Here is a 19,072-nt window from a genome sequence, read left to right on the forward strand (position 1 = left end):
GCCACTGGGGCTGGTCAGTCTCCCAGAGGAGAGTCAACCTAGGCGCCGAAACGCACCATCGAACTCGTGGAACTTCCGCGAAACAAAAGTTTAAATCAGCACAACACAGCAATTTGAAAACACGGAAGAGTTGCAGAAGGAGGAAGGGCGCTCATGCACTCAGGAGACGAGCATGCGTGTCAACCTCAGAGATTCACCACATTCGCGGAGACGCGCCAGACAAAACGGCCATGCATTTTTGGCCTTGAAGTTCTTTTCAGCCACACTTCCTTTTCACCAGACTTGTAGTAATTAAATCTCTACAGACCATAACTAATGTTTCCCAGACTAAGAAAAGGCATTTGGTGGGCTGCGTAGTCAAGATTTATCTATCTATCTATCTATCTATCTATCTATCTATCTATCTATCTATCTATATTTAATTCAGCAGAATGCTTTGGATGACTTGGCCAGTCCTGAGTTCAGTCTGTTTTTAGATGTATATGTCTTTGTTCTTTGAACTTAAATGCCTTCCTATGAGTAGGGATTAACCAAACAATTCCATCAGCTTAGGTATTTTATGTAAGATGATTTGTATCCTGCCTGTACAGAATGTTTGAATTAGAGTTTGATTGCCAGTGGATGTAAGCAATACAGCATGGTGTATTGCTTCAAAAATTACTAGAGAAGTGTAAATCCACACGCAGCCCAGTGTGAACTATATTGTGCTGATAGTATATGAAGGTATTGTGCAGCTTTGCTTCTGTTTGCTTGCCCATTACCATCTACCCACCTTCAGTTGCCAACTCCAAGCCTCTCCTCACTCGTTGTCTTCTCCATCTCAACTAGACCACAAACCATCAGATCACATTTAGCCATCTGACCACCTGATGTAGTGGGTAAGAGCGGTGGACTCTGATCTGGAGAACCAGGTTTGATTCCCCACTCCTCCACATGAGCTGCGGAGGCTAATCTAGTGAACCGGGTTGGTTTCCCCACTCCTACACATGAAGCCTGCTGGGTGACCTTGGGCTAGTCACAGTTCTCTCCAGACTCTCTCAGCCCCACCTACCTCACAAGGTGTCTATTGTGGGGAGAGGAAGGGAAGGCAATTGTAAGATGGGTTGAGTCTCCTTAATGCTAGAGAAAATTGGGGTATAAAAACCAATTCTTCTTCTTTTCTAATCCTCACCATTAAGACAGTAATGTTCACTAGTGCTAATAACTGTATTAGAACCAAGAGAAAAACTAACATTTATTTTTAGGCAATACAGCTTGGCTTTTTTCTTATTGTTACTGTAGTGACATGTAAAAACATAGGTGTGGGCAGCAATGTTTAGAACATCCTTTCTCTAGGCCCAGTTGTTCAGCAGAGGGTAGGATCCTAGATACCTATAATTTGCTTGCAGCTAATAAAAGCTGCTTCCTGAATAGAAATTGTGGGAGAGCAAGGACCACATTTTGCGACATCTTACTGGATTGGCCATCATCATTTGGCACTTGGTGGCTATTTCTGCCTCAGTTTTCCTATCTGCAAAATCAAATAAGTGTAATGTCTTGCTAAGTCATTTATTGGTGATGAATGTGTGTAAACGAGTGAAGTCAGAGGGGAAGAGAGAGAGATTGAAACATCATCTATAACTGTAGCATTCTTATGGAGACTACTGAACAGATATGGTATCTAAGTAGACAGATTCTGACAGAGAGATCAATAACTCTGTCAGTTCACAGATGCTATAGATGGAGAGATAGTTGTATGGTAGTCAGCTAATGTGCTAGATGGATGGATGGATGCCATAGATAGGTGGGTAGAACAACAGACAGGTCCTTTGAGGGCCTTGAATGCTAAGTGGAGCATAGTGATTATTATTACTACACTGTGGCTTGTCTTTTGCCCTTCCCATCATGCTGTGCTCCCCTTGGAAAGATGTGGAAGGCCGTAGCAGCCATCTTGGGCAGCACCTGCAGAACCTTCCAGGTGTTTCCAGAGGGGGACGCTGTGTGATGGACGGTTCCGCACCTGCTATCTGGCATACATATTCTAATCGCACTTGAAAGAGAGATCAGACCTCTGGCCAAGTTGCATTGGGAACATTTAACTAAGGGGGAAACGAGCTAGGGATTTCCTCCCTTGAAAAAAAATCTTCCTGTGGTGGAAAAATCATCCCTATTGATCCTGCCAGCCGCCAGAAGGATGTAACTCTGCTTAGGATTTAAGTGTTAGATTGTAAGCTCCTTGAGGCAGGAAAATGTTTCTTCTGCATGTAAGTGGATAGTTTCATATTAATAATTAATTAGGGTTGTCAACCCCCAAGTGGGGCTGGGAGATCTCTCCCGCTATCACAACTGATCTCCAGGTGACAAGAGCACCTTGGAAGGCCACTTTGGAAAGTGGACTCTACGGCATTATACTCCATTGAAGTCCCTCCCCAAACCCAGCCCTCCTCAGGCTGCGCCCCCAAAATCTCCAGGTATTTCCCAACCCAGAGCTGGCAACACTATTAATAATGAATGAAATCAGGGGATTAAATTCCGATACAGGGTTCTGGCTTTTTAACGTAATCTTAGAAATATGTTTCTAACAACATTTATTTGATCAATGCCAATAAGGCTTTGACATGTGATGCTGGGTACTGACCACAATCCAGTACAAACGTCTTCAAGAGGCATTCCAGTCAATGGGCTTCTTTGTGCTGGACTGTGGCCTGAATTTGGTGTTCTGAATGTGAATTGGTTAACTGTATAGCATAGCAGAACTGGTACTGAAAATAAAGACAAAGGCAACACGCTGATATGTGTTTGTGAAGTTCACTGTCTTCTCTTTTCCTCTCTTTTTTAAAAGGTTATTACTTTGAAATTCCATCTATCGGGGCCATCCGAATTAATACACAGGTAAGAAAAAAACACTGGTGAGCCCAACATATATGCATTTCTTTCTAACCAAAAGAACTTCTGCCTCCATCTAAGCTATCATTCTGCATAATGCAGGGCAAAGGATATAAACAAATGACTTGTGTGAAATGTATTTTTTTCATTAGGTTGCATGTATATTTTATGTGATTTTGGCATTAAAGGGGTATGGTCCACACACACACACACACACACACACACACACACACACACGTACGTACACCAGGCCAATAGTAACTATTTCAACAGATGCCACCATCATCTTAACAAAAGAAAGAAAGAAATGAAGTGGGAAGAATCCACTCTCCACTTTTGGGGAGAATTTTATTAATATATATACAGGTAGACAGTTTATAGTATGTTTAAAAAGGAAAACAAAACATCTTTAAAAAATAGGTAAAAACAATATACAACTGTCCTAGAAATACAGAATCTTAACTAATCCTATCCATAAGCCATTACAGCAATGTCAACGCAGGCCCTTCAAATTTGATTTGTCCATGGATAAAACACGTGCTTGCTATGTGGACTTATGTGGCTAGTTATTACAACTTCGTGCTTGAATCAGCAGCATGCAGAGGAGCAAGCCAAACTGCTCGATCTATCAAGCTATTAGAGTCGACAAGTGGTGTGCAAGAGAGGGAGCTTGGGATGAGTTATTAGTGCCCTGAAAATGGGGTGACGAAGCAGAGCTAATAGCTTTCCATTCAAATGATGCCTAAATCTTCAGGCCAAAAGCCAAGGGGAATTGGGGAGTGGGGAGGAGGGAAGAGAGAAGCAGAGACAATAAACCAAAGGAAACTGAGAAAGGAAAAACCTAAACTGAAACAAAGGTATTGCATGTTAGAAATGGTTATAGTTTTTGGATTGAGCCAGTCAATTCTTCCACAGTTTCTCCCCTAGTTGTGTTACCCAAATTGGTATACACATGTCGGGGCAGTAATGTGCACAGGTATCCCCCTCCTAGCACAAGGCAAACACATGTATTTTGGGGCACAAACACTTGGGACTGTTTTGCTTATGTGTACGGAGGTGCAGATTCAGATCAGCACTGAGAAAAATGAGGGGGAAAGGCTCTTCAACAAAAGGGGTTTCTAATTTGCTAACAGGAAAATAAACCAAATGATCTATACAACACAGGATGATGGCAATGAAGACAAAATACAGGATTAGAAATGTAGCAGTGATAAAACACAAAACCTTTCCCTAATTCTGCTGTCTACCTAAAGGGGAATAGGTCTGTCAGGAGGAAATTAAACATATGAGCCTGTCCTGAAGAGAAGAAGGGGAAGGGGAGGTGTCCCTGTCAGCCAAGAAACTGTGTGGGGGAGGTGAAACTGACCAGGTGAGGGCACAAAGCGCAGTGCCAAGTCAGCAGAGCAAAGATTCGGGATCAGGGAAAGACAAGGGCTTAGGGCTGTTTAGCTTGAAAAGAAGGCGGCTGAGGGGAGACATGATAGAGGTCTATAAAATTATGCATGGTTTGGAGAGAGTGGACAGGGAGAAGTTTTTATCCCTCTCCCATAATACTAGAACATGGGGTCATCTGCTGAAGCTGGAGGGTGAGAGATTCAAAACAGATAAAAAGAAGTATTTTTTTCACACAACGCATAGTTAAATTGTGGAACTCCCTGCCCCAAAATGTGGTGATGGCTGCCAGCTTGGAGGACTTTAAGAGGGGAGTGGACATATTCATGGAGGAAAGGGGTATGCATGCCTATTCTCTCTAGTATCAGAGGAGCATGCCTATTATCTTAGGTGCGGTGGAACACAGGCAGGATGGTGCTGCTGCAGTTGTCTTGTTTGTGGCTTCCTAGAGGCACCTGGTTGTGAGCAGACTGCTGGACTTGATGGTCCTTGGTCTGATCCAGCAGGGCTTTTCTTATGTTCTTCTGATCTTAAGGGACCAACCGGGAGGCTGGGTAACAGGATGATTCCAAACCAGTTACAAAATTCAGGGCTTTGAGAGGGTGACTTTTTATACCTTTTATCCTGGGATGCTGAGGGGAAGGGGTCTTTAGCATTGGAATGTGAGAGTAATAGAAACACACTCTTGGGGGATATGAAAGTATGTGAAATCTTTGTCTCCATCGTGGAAGGGAATTTACCAGTTTTGCATTTGGAGTGTAAAAAATGTTCGCTTGGGGAGATCTACAAGTCAGATATGTTTGTATCTATGGGCCAAATATTTGCCATGATTGGGGAAGGGCTGGAATCTTCCTGTCAGTTCGTTTAGATAGGAAAGACATTGCTGGGATTGGCTTGTTGTTTATTGTTTTGGAAGTCTAATTCATAAATTATGATCAGATTAGCTGAGAGGAAGCTCCAGAATCCTTGGGGGGAAATGGCCCTGGAATGAATCTTTCTTAAGGTAGGTTTATGCGTACAATTGATAGACAGGTGGCCCTGCATTCCATTCCTCCTTTAGTGTGACTCACTGCCTTTTGATATCACTTTAATTCAGGCTCCTTTATCATTTCTGGGCCCATGCTCAGGTGTACACATGTACAGAAGAAGAACAAACAACAGAAAAAAGAGGGGTCCCCTGGGGTGAGGGTCTCATGTGCATCAGTTGAATGCAACTGTTTTAATAGACCCTTTCCATACTCCTCAAAGCCAGTATAGAGAGCACATGAATTGTATCAGTCTAGCAGTAGATAACCTGGCTGTTTAGCTGTAGCTCTAGCTGTTGCTTTTAGCGCTTAACATTTTCAGCATATCAGCCAATATGACAGCCATCATATGGATCTTTTTCTAGCTGTTAAGTTCTAGGCAGCTGGTGCATGCCGCATTCTAATAAAAATCTACGGAAGTGGACAGGGGAGAAAATTAAGTTGCTCTAATCTCTTATCCTGAGAAACGGGAAAGCCTAACCTTTTCTAGCCAATTCTTGTATAAGAGACAAAAGTCTAATATGTTACAGTAATGAGCTGAAGCACAAATTTGTGCCAGCCAGGGCAGGATAGAGTTACAGTAGCTCCAAAGTAGGATAGGACCAAGGTGCTCCCTCTCTTTCTTGTTTATGTTAAGATTGCAATGGCCTTTGGCTGCCAGCAGTAAGTAAATTTAAACTCGAACTCTTCCTTGTTTCCACAGCAGGCTTCAACCAACATTTAATGAGATACACTGGCTTCATTTTTAGCCACAAAACCCATCTCCAGATCCACACTTTGATTTGAAGCTCATGGTGTGGTTTGGGGGGAGGGGGGAATCTAAGTCTAAAGATCAAAACCACTCCAAGTTTCTCAGACAAAAGACACAAACGTAACAAATCTATACTGTAATGAACAAAGGGCTTTTGCGGTGGTGCTACTGGTGGGGAAGCCCTGATTGGCTGAGCTGCTCTGATATCACAGAGGTATAGGGCAGGTTGAAGAACCTTGGGAGGGAGCTGTGGAAATCGTATAGGTTTGAAAAGAGAAAGTAGGAGATCTGAGGGAAGCAGGGAGGACGGGAAAATAGGGTTGGAAGCGGTGGTGGGCCAGAAGAATGAAGAGAAAAGAAGGAGGCCAGAAGTGGATGAGTTCAAATGTCCAGGAGCTGCAGAAAACAGTTCACATAGATGAACTAGAGTATTTGATTACAAGCCTCTAGTAAACTGTATCATACTAAATAGACACTACAGGTGATTGACAAAGGAATCTAGGAGGGAATGAGATTAGCATGTTTTGTGGAGATTGTTCATCATGTGTATTCTAGTTAGAGAAGAGTGGAATGTATTTGTGATCCAAGGATTATCAGTGACTGGCTGGTGTGTACATGGTCCTATGTAGTTGTTGGGAAGCTAACTAGATAACCTTTCTGGCCTTCTGAAACTCTGTGGTGGTTGTGGATGTGCTTCAGTGCCTCTGAGGGAGAGGTGAGGAGGTCAGATGAGGACATGAGGATGCTATTGAGAAAAGACAGCAAAGATACTGGATCAATCATTCTGAATCTCTTCCTCTGCCTATATGCTACCTCTTAAAGCTCATCAGAACCAGTCACGTCTCCCTTCTGTTTCTTTCATTGCTAAGCACAGGCTTGCAGGACATTTGTTTCCACTCCTAGCAGCCTCAGTTCAGTTCTTCCTCTTAACCAGCACTAGGCCAGGTCCACCTTGAAATTCCATGGTGGAGCCTGTGGCCTGAAAACTCCCTGGCAGGATGTAGCTCAGCAGGATCATGCACAATTTTACAGCAGAGTATTTAGCACATCCCCTCCCTACTCCCCCTTAGGGAACCATAAAGGTTAATAGCTCATTACTGAATATTTATTTCTGGTGACATGAGTCAGGATTTTGACAGGAGCTTCCCCTCTGGGTTGCTGATTCATTTTTCATAGAGCATCAGGGAGATAAGACAGAACAATGCAAGAGTGCCATCTGGTGGGATTTTCCCATGCTTGTAGCCGATTGTCTCTCAAAAGTCCCTGATGTCACCTTGAAAATCTTGCCTGACTTTTTCTTAATGCTTAACACGCAGTCACAGGTAGCCTTTCTCTAATAGTTTTTGTTATTTTTTTAAAACCAAGGGCAATCTGAGGATGCTAATATTATAACCAAGTAAATTATGAGTGGATTGGGTTGCTTAACCCCCCAAGGAGTTTTTCCACTTAATATCACCCCCAAACAAACACACACACACACACACACACAGGGAAACAATGGCCAGAGGGGAAATGATTAAGCTGCTCCTTCCTAGACCATTCCTCCACTTGCAGCCTCCAAGGCTACTTCTGGCAAAATACAGGGGCTGTAGGTGATACATAGTTCAGCCTTCAATTTATGAAAGATAGACAATATCACTTTTTAAATGAGATAGTCTGCCTACTTTTTCAGCTCTGGCTTGAGCATGGCCTTTTTTCATCCTTCATTAGTTCACCTACAGTGGCCCTCCTCACCAACTTCAGGAATTTTCATAGGAAATAAGCCAGCTCGAATCCTGGTATTCTCCCTGACCCATAGTTCCATGATATAAGATCATGGAAGAGCCCAGATATAAAAAACGCTTACTTGCCCTTCAGATGCATCTTTTTCCTGTACATGCCTTAAAGTTGAGAGGCAGGGACAGTGGAAGAAATGCATCTCTGTCCTGACTCTGGTAACACCTGGGCCGGATAGCAACACCAAATTTTCTTTTCTACGCATGATTTTGTCTGCTTGGCATTATAAAGTCCCACCCATTTCTCTCTCTACTTCTTACTTGCATCTTTGTGATAGGTAAAAGTAATCTCAAATGCCAAAGAGGCCCAAAACACTGCTTCTTCATGCTGCATGTTCATTTTGGCCTGTTGTAAATAGGGCTACAAGGTGCACTTTCCCACTCGGGGATGGGGGGGGGGTCTGTCTGTTTCTTGGTTTGTGCTTGAGATAAGATTTAAGGAATTTTAGGATGGATATTATATTTCCAAAGGGCTTTTATTTGTTTGTTTGGTTGTTTATTAAAGAGCTTTATATCCCTATTTTTTTTTTTGTAAAAAAATATATCCAAAGAACAGTTTTAAAAATAAGAAATCTAAACTGAAAACAACCAATATGTCAAGTGGAATAAAAGCCAATAACACAGGCAGGAGCAGTACTACCTCAGGCAAATGTTTCAAAAAGATTCAATATCAAATGCCTCTGAAAATAATGTCTTAATGCCTTAAAGAAAATGCCTAAATTAAAAAAGAGGAAAGGTCTGTTTTTGTCCCTTTCATCCATGCACCAGATTGTAAGCCTTTTCCTTTTTTCTGTAGGGCATAACAGGAGCCACTGAGAGCTGAGCTAGCCCTTTCTTCCCTGCATCCTCTTTCATCACCATACTTACACCCTGGGAGGGACAGAAACTTGGGAAGTAGAATACAGGTGGGAACCTGCAAAGAACAGAAACTTGGCTTACCTGTGAGGGTTCCTTCTACTCTGGGGAAAGGAGGACATCTTCAGCAGAGGGAGAAGAGGCAAGAGTGATTTCTCCACAGTTCTACTTTTTAACAGAGCAAAAACCTTCCTTCTGCCTATCTATCCCCTTCCTCCTGTTCATCCTCATCCGAGGTAAATTGCAAGGGGGGGTGGGATAACTGCTTCTATGGCTGGGGCCAGGAGGTTGAGGTGCAGCCTTTCTGGCTGCCTTAGTGGGCCAGCAACAGCTTGTGGCTCTGGCTGCAGAGGATACATTCGGAAGAATCAGATAAGTCAAAATGAAAAGATAGAAGAAAGGTTTTTGCTTTGTGGAGCCATCGCTCTTGCTGCTTCTCCTCTGCCGAAGATGTCCTACACCTCAGAGTGAGAATTGCAGAGGAAAGGAAGAGGAGCAAAGAGCTCTTTGCCTCGCCTTCCAACTGGGCTCAGAAAGCTTTCGCTAAGCCCAGTTTTCCCATCCATCTGTCATTCTGGGCCAATTGAGGTGATCTATGGGAGAGCCATAGTTGGTGTAATACTGTGAAAAATTATCTCTGTGTCAGGCACCAACAGCTGCTCAGTGCCTGTCATCCAGCAGAGCAACCAAGGTAGTTTCTGCCCCATAACCAGATCATAAGCTGGACTGGGGTGGGGGGAACCCAAATACAATATTTTCTCAAATGCAAGACTAGGTTTTTTCACAGGTATGCCATCAAAAAAGAGTGGGTCAACTTACATTCACCTATGAGTTACAGTTATATCCAATAATTTGTGTGTGTGTATAACTTTTTTAACAGGGTCGTCTTACATTTAAGGTCATCTTCCATTCATGTAAATACAGTAATGTATAACATCCAGACACACCTTGTGAGGTTGAAGCCCCTTGGTCCCTGCTGCGGTCCCTCCACTGCCCTTCCAACTCCCACTGTCTGAGCTGCCTTGGCCTCAGATCACTCGAGGGAGGAATCTGAACTCGACTCCTCCCCACCTGCTGCCAAGTTGTCCATCTGGGGGACCTGTTGCAGCTGGTCTCTCCTCCCTCAGCCTCTGCTCTCTGACAGTTTAGATATCCAGGCCATTCACCCAAACCCCTCCCCCAGTCCTCCCAGGCTCCACCCCAGGAGGCTATGTAGGGCTCTTCCTGCTTCTTCCCCAATTCACATGGCCAGTTGCAGGCCTGAATGCCACCATCACTGAAACATCTTGCCCAGAGAGGGCTAATTACACAAAGAGTGATAATTGTTAAATCCGAGGAGTCAGGAGATGTTTTTAAAGCAAAGTTCTTATTATAGTGTCTTTCAAAGGAATAGACCCCTGCTGTTCTAAAGCACAGAAGCTAAGCTATTTTGGGGAAATGGGATGCAGAAAGGAGCCTAGGGTTGCCGAACTCCAGGTGGGAACTGACATTCTCCCAGAATTATGACCAATCTCCAGACTACAGAGATCAGTTCCGCTGTAGAAAAGGGCTGCTTTGGAGGGTGGATTCTGTAGTACTATAACCCTCTGAGGTCCCTAGCCATGTTGCTCCCTCAATGTTTCAACCCTGAGTTGGCACCCCAGCCCCCTCCCTGCATCCTATGTCCCCAGTCTGAACCAGGGTTCCTGCAGCAGGTATCGATCCTGTCCCCCTCAAGGAGAGTACAAGTCCCCTCCTCCCTGTTCCCATTGCCTATTGCTACCCTGGAGGCCAACAGATGGGGCATGGAGGCCAAAGCCTTCTCCTGATGCTGCCTCCTAGCGCCGGTATTCAGAGGCTTATTGTCTAATCCTTTCCCAATCACAGAAGTGGAATGGCTGAGCCCCGTCACCTTTCTCCTGAGGTGATTGTTTGGCCATTTATGCTTGGTAATTAGCTGCACAGCCACTCCGCACTTGTCCCGCGGTTCAAGAAACCTCTTTTAGCACAAATTTAATTTTTTCCTCGAACCCCAAGCAAATCTAATCAAGGCACAATTCGTGAAGAGTTGTTTTTTCGGGTCTATCTCTGTCCACCCCTCTCACCCCCATTCTCGTGTCTCCTCCCAGTCTCCTCCTCCAGCCAGCCTCTCCCCAACCCCTCCACTCATTTCCCCCAAACGCCATCTTTGCTTTACTCAGAACTCCATTTTGGCCTTCTAATCAGTCCTCCTTCACTCTCTAAATTTTTTTCCTTGACATAAGCTACCGTATTTTTCTGTGTATAAGATGACCTTTTTTCCTTAAAAAATAGCCCCAAAATTAGGGAGGTCGTCTTATACACGGCTGGCGGCAACAGCCACCTCTTTCCCCGCCTTTCAGGTGACAGGCGGAGAAAGGGAGCCAGTGCGGCCAAAGAGTATTGTCCCCTGGCCGCCGGCATCCGGCGTTCAAACTGGTCCCCGCCCACCCAACCAGGGTGGCAGCGACCGGTTTGAATGCCGGCAGCCGGGGGACAGGACTCTTCCCCTCCCTCTCTTTTTCCGCCTAACAGCTGTTAGGCGGAGAAAGAGAGGGGAAGAGCTTGTCCCGTTGCCGGCCAGCATCTGGACAAGGCTGTAAATTTCCTTTAAAACTCACCTGTGTCCTTAGTTGAACATGGCTGATAAACTCCACTTTTAATTTTAAATGGCCAGATACTCAGCTCCAATTATGGCCCTCCCCTTCTACACATCTTCTTAAGGGCTGCTTATTTGCTCAGTTTCACAGTCAGGGTCAGGCAGCCAAGGAGACTGGTTCCCCCATGGGAGAGAATTTTTTTGCTCCCACAACTCCACACAGAAGGGAAAAATATTTGGGTGATGGCTGGTGGGGGTTGTCTGGACCTCTCTCTATTTTGGATCCAAAATGGCCCGCAGCTTACAAGAGGGGCTGGTGACTTATTTCTAAAAAAAAACACCTGCCAATTAAAGAGCAGCATTTTCATGGGGGAGGGACTCTGAGGGTGCACATTTTCACAGGGACTTCTTCATTGCAGGAATTTATTCCTGGCACTCATGGACTTTCTTCGGAGCAATAAGCAACCATGAATAGGGTTTTGAAAATTCGGCTTATAAAACTGTGCATCAAGAGAGTGGCAAACACAGCGCAAATTTCTCCTGCATAAATGGCCTTAGAGTGAATTGGGCTCAGCAGGCCAAGGGGCACGCTTTCTCTGAATCCAGTTCTCCCCTCCCTACCATGGCTATTTAGAGGGTACAATGTGGGGCTCAACCTCTATACTCCCCCGAAGCAATTATGGGGATGGGGAACTTGGAAACTCCTTGTTTTGACTCAGGAGAAAACAAGTTATATGTGATTCCTGCCCAGTCACCATAATTCTACTACCCCCATGTGTGCCTGGGATCAGCACCTGTGTGCTTCCTTCCACTGTTACGGGTATTTCCCAGAAGCATGGGGGAAGCACACACATACAATCTTCAGCCATGGGGGCTGAGACACTATTTTTCTATAAGAGTCCAGGTTTCACTCTTCTGCCTCCCCACCCCACCCACCCCACTTTAAGCCTCCTGTGTTATCTGCTCACAGATGTCTTATTTTCTAAAAATGGGCAGATCAGATCACAAACTATCCCGCATCCTCCCTGATTTGTTAGTTACCCTGCTTTCAGCTCATCTAAATTGACTTATTAGCAGATTCCTCTTTTGTCAGTTCAAAGTGCACTAAAGGAGGGCTGGAAATCGTAATGTTGTCCAGGCTTCACCTTGAGGGTATCCAAAACATCAGGTAGAATTGTTTGATTTCTTTAAGACTCTTTTGCTAGATGGATGTAATTAGGCTGTCTGAGAAAGCAAATGCCTGAGGCATTTTTGCAGTTCTTAACTTTAAAGACATTTACGAATTTGTTGACAGTGATACCTCATTTATACTACTGTCAGGTCTTAATGTGATCTAATACAGTATGTTGCACAGACAGACATAGCCTAATAAAAATAGACTTGTTAACCGTAGCAAACATAACCCTTTCTGCTGTTTCCAGTTTAACACCATTCATAAATCAGCAGATCAAAGGTCTCCAGGATGTCTGCTGAGACAGAAAAAGTTGTGGCAAAGTAGGAGTTGATCCCAGATCCCTTCAATCTAGCACAGTAATTAAGTGACTCCTTCTGTAACTTTGTGCTGATTTATTTTTTAAAGGGGCTTTGGGTAGTCCCCCTCCATTTTATCCTGACAATCAACTTATGAAGTAAGATGGGTAACGTGAGATAGAATGATTGGCCCAAAGTCACCCAATTATATCCATGATAGTGAGCATTGCGAAAACTGGTCTCCCCAATTCCAGAATGACACTCAGGTCATTTATGCATGGTCGCTTTAACCTCCTTTATTCCCCATTTCAGCCAGGATTAAATTTTTCAGTATCCACGATACCTCATTTCTTGGAAGCTCAATGCTGTTTCAACGCAAAACGAACCCGGCTTTTCCCATTCCTCTTCTGGCCCGAAATAAACCGTTCATCCTAGCTCATTCCAGAGTCACAGAGCATGCATACTCGGGTCTCGGGTTGAGCTTCCCCATGCTATCACGCCCCACCCTTTTCCAACCCCCTCTTCAAAGCAGCATGCAGGAGAAAACAGAAGATTGGCTTCTCTCACAGCCAATCACAAAGCAGTGTGTAAAGAGGCGGGATTCAAGTGCTTCCTGCTATCTCGGAGCTCTTTCTGAGCAAAAGAAAGGCTTTTTTAAAATGAGGCTTGGATTTCCCCCCACCCCCACCCCCACCCCCACCCCCTTCTTTCAGGTAGCTCAGTTTTTTTGTTTTTTGTTCTTAAAATGCTTTTTTATGCGGCAGTTGGGTCTGGGGGGAAGGAAATCTTCTCTCAGTGGAGGACTGCGAAATAAGCCAATTACAGAACAGCATTTAAAGGGGTAGGACTCGATTTGAGCTTGGGAGACTGTTTTTCTGTATTCATGGTTCGATTAGCACACAGTTTCGTCCCTGATCATTCAAGCCAATGCATACAGTTTCCCCCAACCCAGGTTACTTTAATGTGCAATGAACCCAGGTCCAAGCAGGGGGATCCAACCCATACATAAAAGACTTCAGACTCCTGGACCACACTGTGCATCACTCAGTGACCTATTATTGGAGGACCTGTGCCTCTGTATGTGACCCATATTAGAATTTTCTAACAGAACGGTTCCTCGGTGGAACAGCCTTCCACAGGATGTGGAGGTTTTTAAGAAGAGGCTAGATGGCCATCTATCAGCAATGCTGATTCTATGACCTTAGGCAGATCATGAGAAGGAGGGCACCTTGGCCATCTTCTGGGCATGGAGTATGGGTCACTGGGTGTGTGGGGGGTAGTTTGGAATTTCCTGCATTGTGTAGGGGATTTGGACTAGATGACCCTGGTGGTCCCTTCCAACTCTATGATTCTATGATTCTATACTGAAAGGTATTAAGTGATTGAAAAACTCTTTTTGTGGTGTTTGGTCTGTGATGGTTGCTTCACACTGTAAGTCAACACTTGATGCTGTAACCATCAGGTAACGAATTTTTATTTGTGAACTTAGCCAATGGGTGGAGACAATCTTCGTGACTGATCCTCATTCCTTAATAGATAGGTGTCAGTTTTTTGCCGGTCTATGACTAGTACCTGATAATCCCAACAGAACATGTGTTAAGGAAATGAATGATGGCTGCTTTTATCTTGACATATAGTAGAGCAATAATCAATACATTTGTAAGGCAGCTGTCAGTCTTTATATGGATTCTAGTGTGGATGAACACAATGCCACGCCGGCTGTGAGCACCTACGTCAGTGCTTATGAACACTTAAATGCTTGGGCCCTTTGAGGCAACCGCCAGGAGTAGACTGGGAAGTGAACATGGCCCTGGAACAAGCTAAGCTGTAGTGCTACAAGCCATTGCTGCAGGGGTCACTCAGCTCAGAGGTGCACACAACTGGTAATAATAGCTCGCCCATGGCTTCTCCCTGAAAACTGGCAACAGTGTGAGAAAAGACAATTGGAGGACTAACACCAGTTGCCAATGAAGGGTCTGAGCCAAGAGGTTCCTAAGGCTCTGGCAGAGTTGCTGGAGCTTGGTGATGCTTTCTTCTGGCACTCTAGGGCAGTGGCCCACCAGGACAGGGGTGTCTAACTCAATTGCTATGAGGGCTGGACATGACATAAATGTTCCTTGGTTGGGCTGGCCGTGCCTCGCCAGCCTAGATCGAGAGTGGGGTGGGGGCTGCCTCGGCTGGCTCACAGGCCGGATAAGAGCTCTCAAGGGGGCAGATCCAGCCCGCAGACCTTATGTTTGACACCCCTGCTTTTGGATATTTCCCTGTAAGTTAAATGGCCAGTCTGCCCCTGACAGTCATATGTAATTCTAACATTATTATTTGTATAGATGCATATAGTTATGTCCACACCATGCATCCGTCTTCAATATTGAGATATGTTGCATGTGCTTCTCTTACTCATGTGCTAACATAATTATGTAGATTAGTGTGGGGGTGCCTGTGTTAGTGTGCAAATTAGAGAAATTTCTAACTCTGGTCTGTTTTGAAGATCAGAGTTAAGGGAGGGATCATGGCTCAGTGGTAGAGCATCTGCTTTCAATGCAGAAGGTCCCAGGTTCAATCCCTGAACCAGTGTGGTGTAGTGGTTAAGAGCGGCAGACTCTAATCTGGAGAATCTGGTTTGATTCCCCACTCCTCCTCATGAATCCTGCTGGTTGAGCTTGGACTAATCACAGTTCTCTCAGAACTCTCTCAGCTCCACCTACCTCACAAAGTTTCTCTTGTGGGGAGGGGAAGGCGATTGTAAGCTGGTTTGAGACTCCTTAAAGGTAGAGAAAATTGGAGAATAACAACCAACTGTTCTTTTTCTTCCAGTTAAATGGATCATGTAGTAGGTAATGCAAAAGTCCTCCACCTGAGTTCCTGAAGAAGTACTGCCAGTCAGAGTAGACAGTATTGACCTTGACGAACCTGTGGTCTATCTCAGTATAAGGCAGCTTTTTAAGCTCATGGGTTTGTATGCACATGTGTATGTAGGTTTATGTATGCACAGATAAATGTGCTCATGCACCATCGTCTTTTGCAATCACACACCTGTTTGTACAGAGACGCGGTCATCCCTAAATCAACAAGTGGGTGTGTTTTTATATCAGTTTAGCTGCACGCCTTTGATGCTGCTGCACAGTTTAGCACCACTGTTACCCTTATTTTTCCACCTTGATGCACACCGCTCTGTTTAAAGCTTAAAGCATCTTTGGATAGAGAAGAGAAAAAGATTGGGAGCTACGGGGCACAGTAGATAATTACATGTACAGTAGGAGCTTGTTCTAATGAATTCTTCATCCTGCATGGAACATCTGCTGCCTCTCACTGGGAGCGTCACAGCAGGCCCTGCGACAGACTGAGCAGTGGGCCAACATGCGCACTCCCTCCTTGGCAGCTTTTAAGGCTCTAGTGGGAATTGCCAGGAAATTGGCTGGATGACCTCTCACTGTGCTTTGTGGCATGCTGTCCTCTTCCACGATGCAGCATCTTTAAGTGACCGTTTGTCCCTCCATAGGGCCAGTCAGATGATCTGAACCGTTCTGATCAAAACAAAAAAATGTGAAGGAGAGAAATTTGGTATAATCCAGAGCTGGAAATTAAATATTTAGCTTTTGTTTGTCTTCAGACAAACTCCCCACTCCTCTGATTCTTTCAATTAAAAAAACCTACATGAAGCAACACAGCAAGAAAATTATAGCTTCTTTTTTTTCTTATAGAATAATGTGCTAAACTTCTCGCCCAGACAAAATATTTAAACTGCTTCCAAGCACTGCTTCAACTGATTGTGCACATATTGCCAAATATAAGAGTGTACCTTTTCACTGTACACAAACCTAAAAGCTTCTGTAAGCCTGCAAGGATGAGCTCCTGAAGGCATAAACCTCGAGGAAGGCAAAGGGAGTTTGGCAAGTATGAATGGGTTCTTTTATCAAGAGCTGCTATTGTGTACTAGTAGTAGTTAAGAATGTTTGACCAGGGAGACCTCGACTTGAATCTTTGCTCAGCCCATAAAGCTCACTGGGTGCATTTGGGCCAGTCACTCTCCTTCAGCCTAACCTACCTCACAGAGATGTTGGTGAAAGATAAATATGGGATGACTGTATCCATGTATGAGGAATGGAATGGAATTTCCTTAGTCAATGAAGGCAAAGTTTTAAGACCTGATGTTTATGGCCAGCCTTCAAATTAAGGTTGGGAAATACCTGAATATTTGAGGGGTGGAGCTTGGGGAGGGTGGGGTTTGGGCAAGGGAGGGACTTCAATGGGGTATAATGTCATAGAGTCCACCTTCCAAAATGGCCATTTTCTCAAGGTGAACTAATTTCTGTCACCTGGAGATCAGTTATAAACAGTTGTAATCTCCAGCCACCACCTGGCGGTTGACAACCCTACCTCAAATATATGTTTTAACTGACCATATATGCCTGGAACAGTTCATCTTTTTAATACCTGTCCTTGGGTAACCTTTGACCCAATTTTGTCCCTGTTTTGCCCTTGAGGAAAATTTGGGGTACTTTTAAAAAGTATTTGTAGCATGCGCTCATGTGTACTAGAATTATCATTGTTCATGTTCCAGTTCCCTCCCATTTGAGGCCTTTAAATCAGAGGAGGATGCACACTAAAGCACTACATTTTCTACAACGTGCCATAATGGTCCTTGGTTTGAGAATACTGTCCCTATTTTCATCAGTGTATTTTTGGAAAAGATGTTAGAGTTGATTTATGACGTAATCCACAGAGCCAGGATTCCGGGAAAGGAGCGGAGAGGGCCTCACTCTGGTTTAGGTCTGTGTCTCTAACTCTGGGCGGTTCTGCATGCTGCCCTCACTCCTGATTTTGTGCAGGGGCGAACTGCAAGCTTAAAGATCGGCTTTGCAGCTAGCTATCTGCACCTCCTTTCCCCCCAAGAATTAGGCTTGGGTTTCCCCCCATTCTCACATATGTAGGTGACCTGGAGTCAATCTTCATTGCCGTGAGCATCACCATAAACATCAGCGATGTCTTCTTCATCAGCGTCACAAAGCCAAGCCCATTTGTTTTTTGTATAGGTGTTCTAGCAATGCTGTGCACTATCGATAAATTAGGAGCGGGAGGGAAGGCACATGTAAACATTTCTTCTGTGGGGAAGGAGAGAAACTCAGTGGGGAGAAAAACCATGACAGAAGACACAGAAGAACTTGGGAGCATCATTTCGGGTTCCACATCAAGCAATCTTGCTTGACTTGTTTCTGAAGGATCACTCAGGGGGAAAAGGAAATGTCTAAAAGGGCACCTGTGTATTTATGAGAGATCAGCAAACCAGCGCGCCAATACAAGTGCATTGGATGGGGAGGGGGGTAAGTGGGTGCTATCATTTCTTCTGTGGGGATCGGGGAAAGGCCTGTGGGGAGAAAACCACTGCAGGACATTTCACTGCAGGGGGATCATTTTCAGTTCCAAAATCCTGATTAAAAGACTCAGGGAGGGGGAAGGAAATGTGTTCAGGACAGATCATCAAACCAACACACTAACACTAATGCATTGTGTAGTTTTTAAAAAAATGAACAGCAAAATGCAGATGAGAAGTGGAAGGGGAGGAAGGAACAGGTGCAATGGAGGGGCATGGTTTTGCCAAGTGGATAACGGGGTGAAGAACAACGTCAGGGAAAGCGTGTAGCGTGGAGTGTCAAACCAATTCGCTACCACTTTAAAAGGAAAGATCGCCATGTAAGCGCTCAGGGGAAAAATGGGGAAATCATGAATAGAGCCTGAACTAACTCTGGGATGGATCCAAAAACATGCAGAACAGGACAAACGTGAAATGTTAGACGGTAACATATCCATCGGAAATAGGACATGCAAAAATAGGCCACTCTCATGGGATCTGCTTTAACTGGGAAATTAACTTAATTCAGTGTCATACAAAACTAACGTAAGCATATATTGTATGTTTCAATCATTCTGAGGCTGTGTAACTGTTCTTAAAAGTGGTAACTTATACATATGTTTAATCAGAAGTACATATCTGTATGTTCAATGCAGCTTACTCCCAGAGAAGTATGCCCAGAATTTCAGCCTTAGCTCTGATCTCCAGCTTTTTGGAAGTGATAAGGTTTTCTTAATAAGAAATTCTCAGCAGCATTAAAAAGGAAACTTATTGTTGCTCTTAGAGGTAAATGATGATAGATAAAAATAGTTCAAATACTATTTAAACATATAGTGGGGCTGCAACAGTAATCATAGGTATATCCACTAACTATCTACTATCAGCAAAGCCTAGCTTATTCTTGTCGATTTTTTTAAAAAACCTATCGACTTCAGTGCTAATTTTTTCCAGCAGCTCCATCAGGAATAGTTTTTTAATTGTTTATTTATT

General features: G+C 44.2%; 1 protein-coding gene across 1 annotated transcript in view; it reads left to right on the forward strand.

Annotated features, from left to right (window-relative positions):
• Positions 1–19,072, forward strand: part of CACNA2D2 (calcium voltage-gated channel auxiliary subunit alpha2delta 2) — a 720,324-nt gene that overhangs the window by 636,841 nt on the left and 64,411 nt on the right. The window contains exon 14 of the mRNA XM_056867097.1: positions 2,822–2,871. Coding sequence (XP_056723075.1) covers positions 2,822–2,871 — 50 coding nt within the window. The remainder of the gene's footprint in view (positions 1–2,821; positions 2,872–19,072) is intronic.

The sequence above is a fragment of the Euleptes europaea genome, chromosome 1 (assembly GCF_029931775.1).
Source record: "Euleptes europaea isolate rEulEur1 chromosome 1, rEulEur1.hap1, whole genome shotgun sequence".
In the NCBI taxonomy this organism is placed as follows: Eukaryota; Metazoa; Chordata; class Lepidosauria; order Squamata; family Sphaerodactylidae; genus Euleptes; species Euleptes europaea.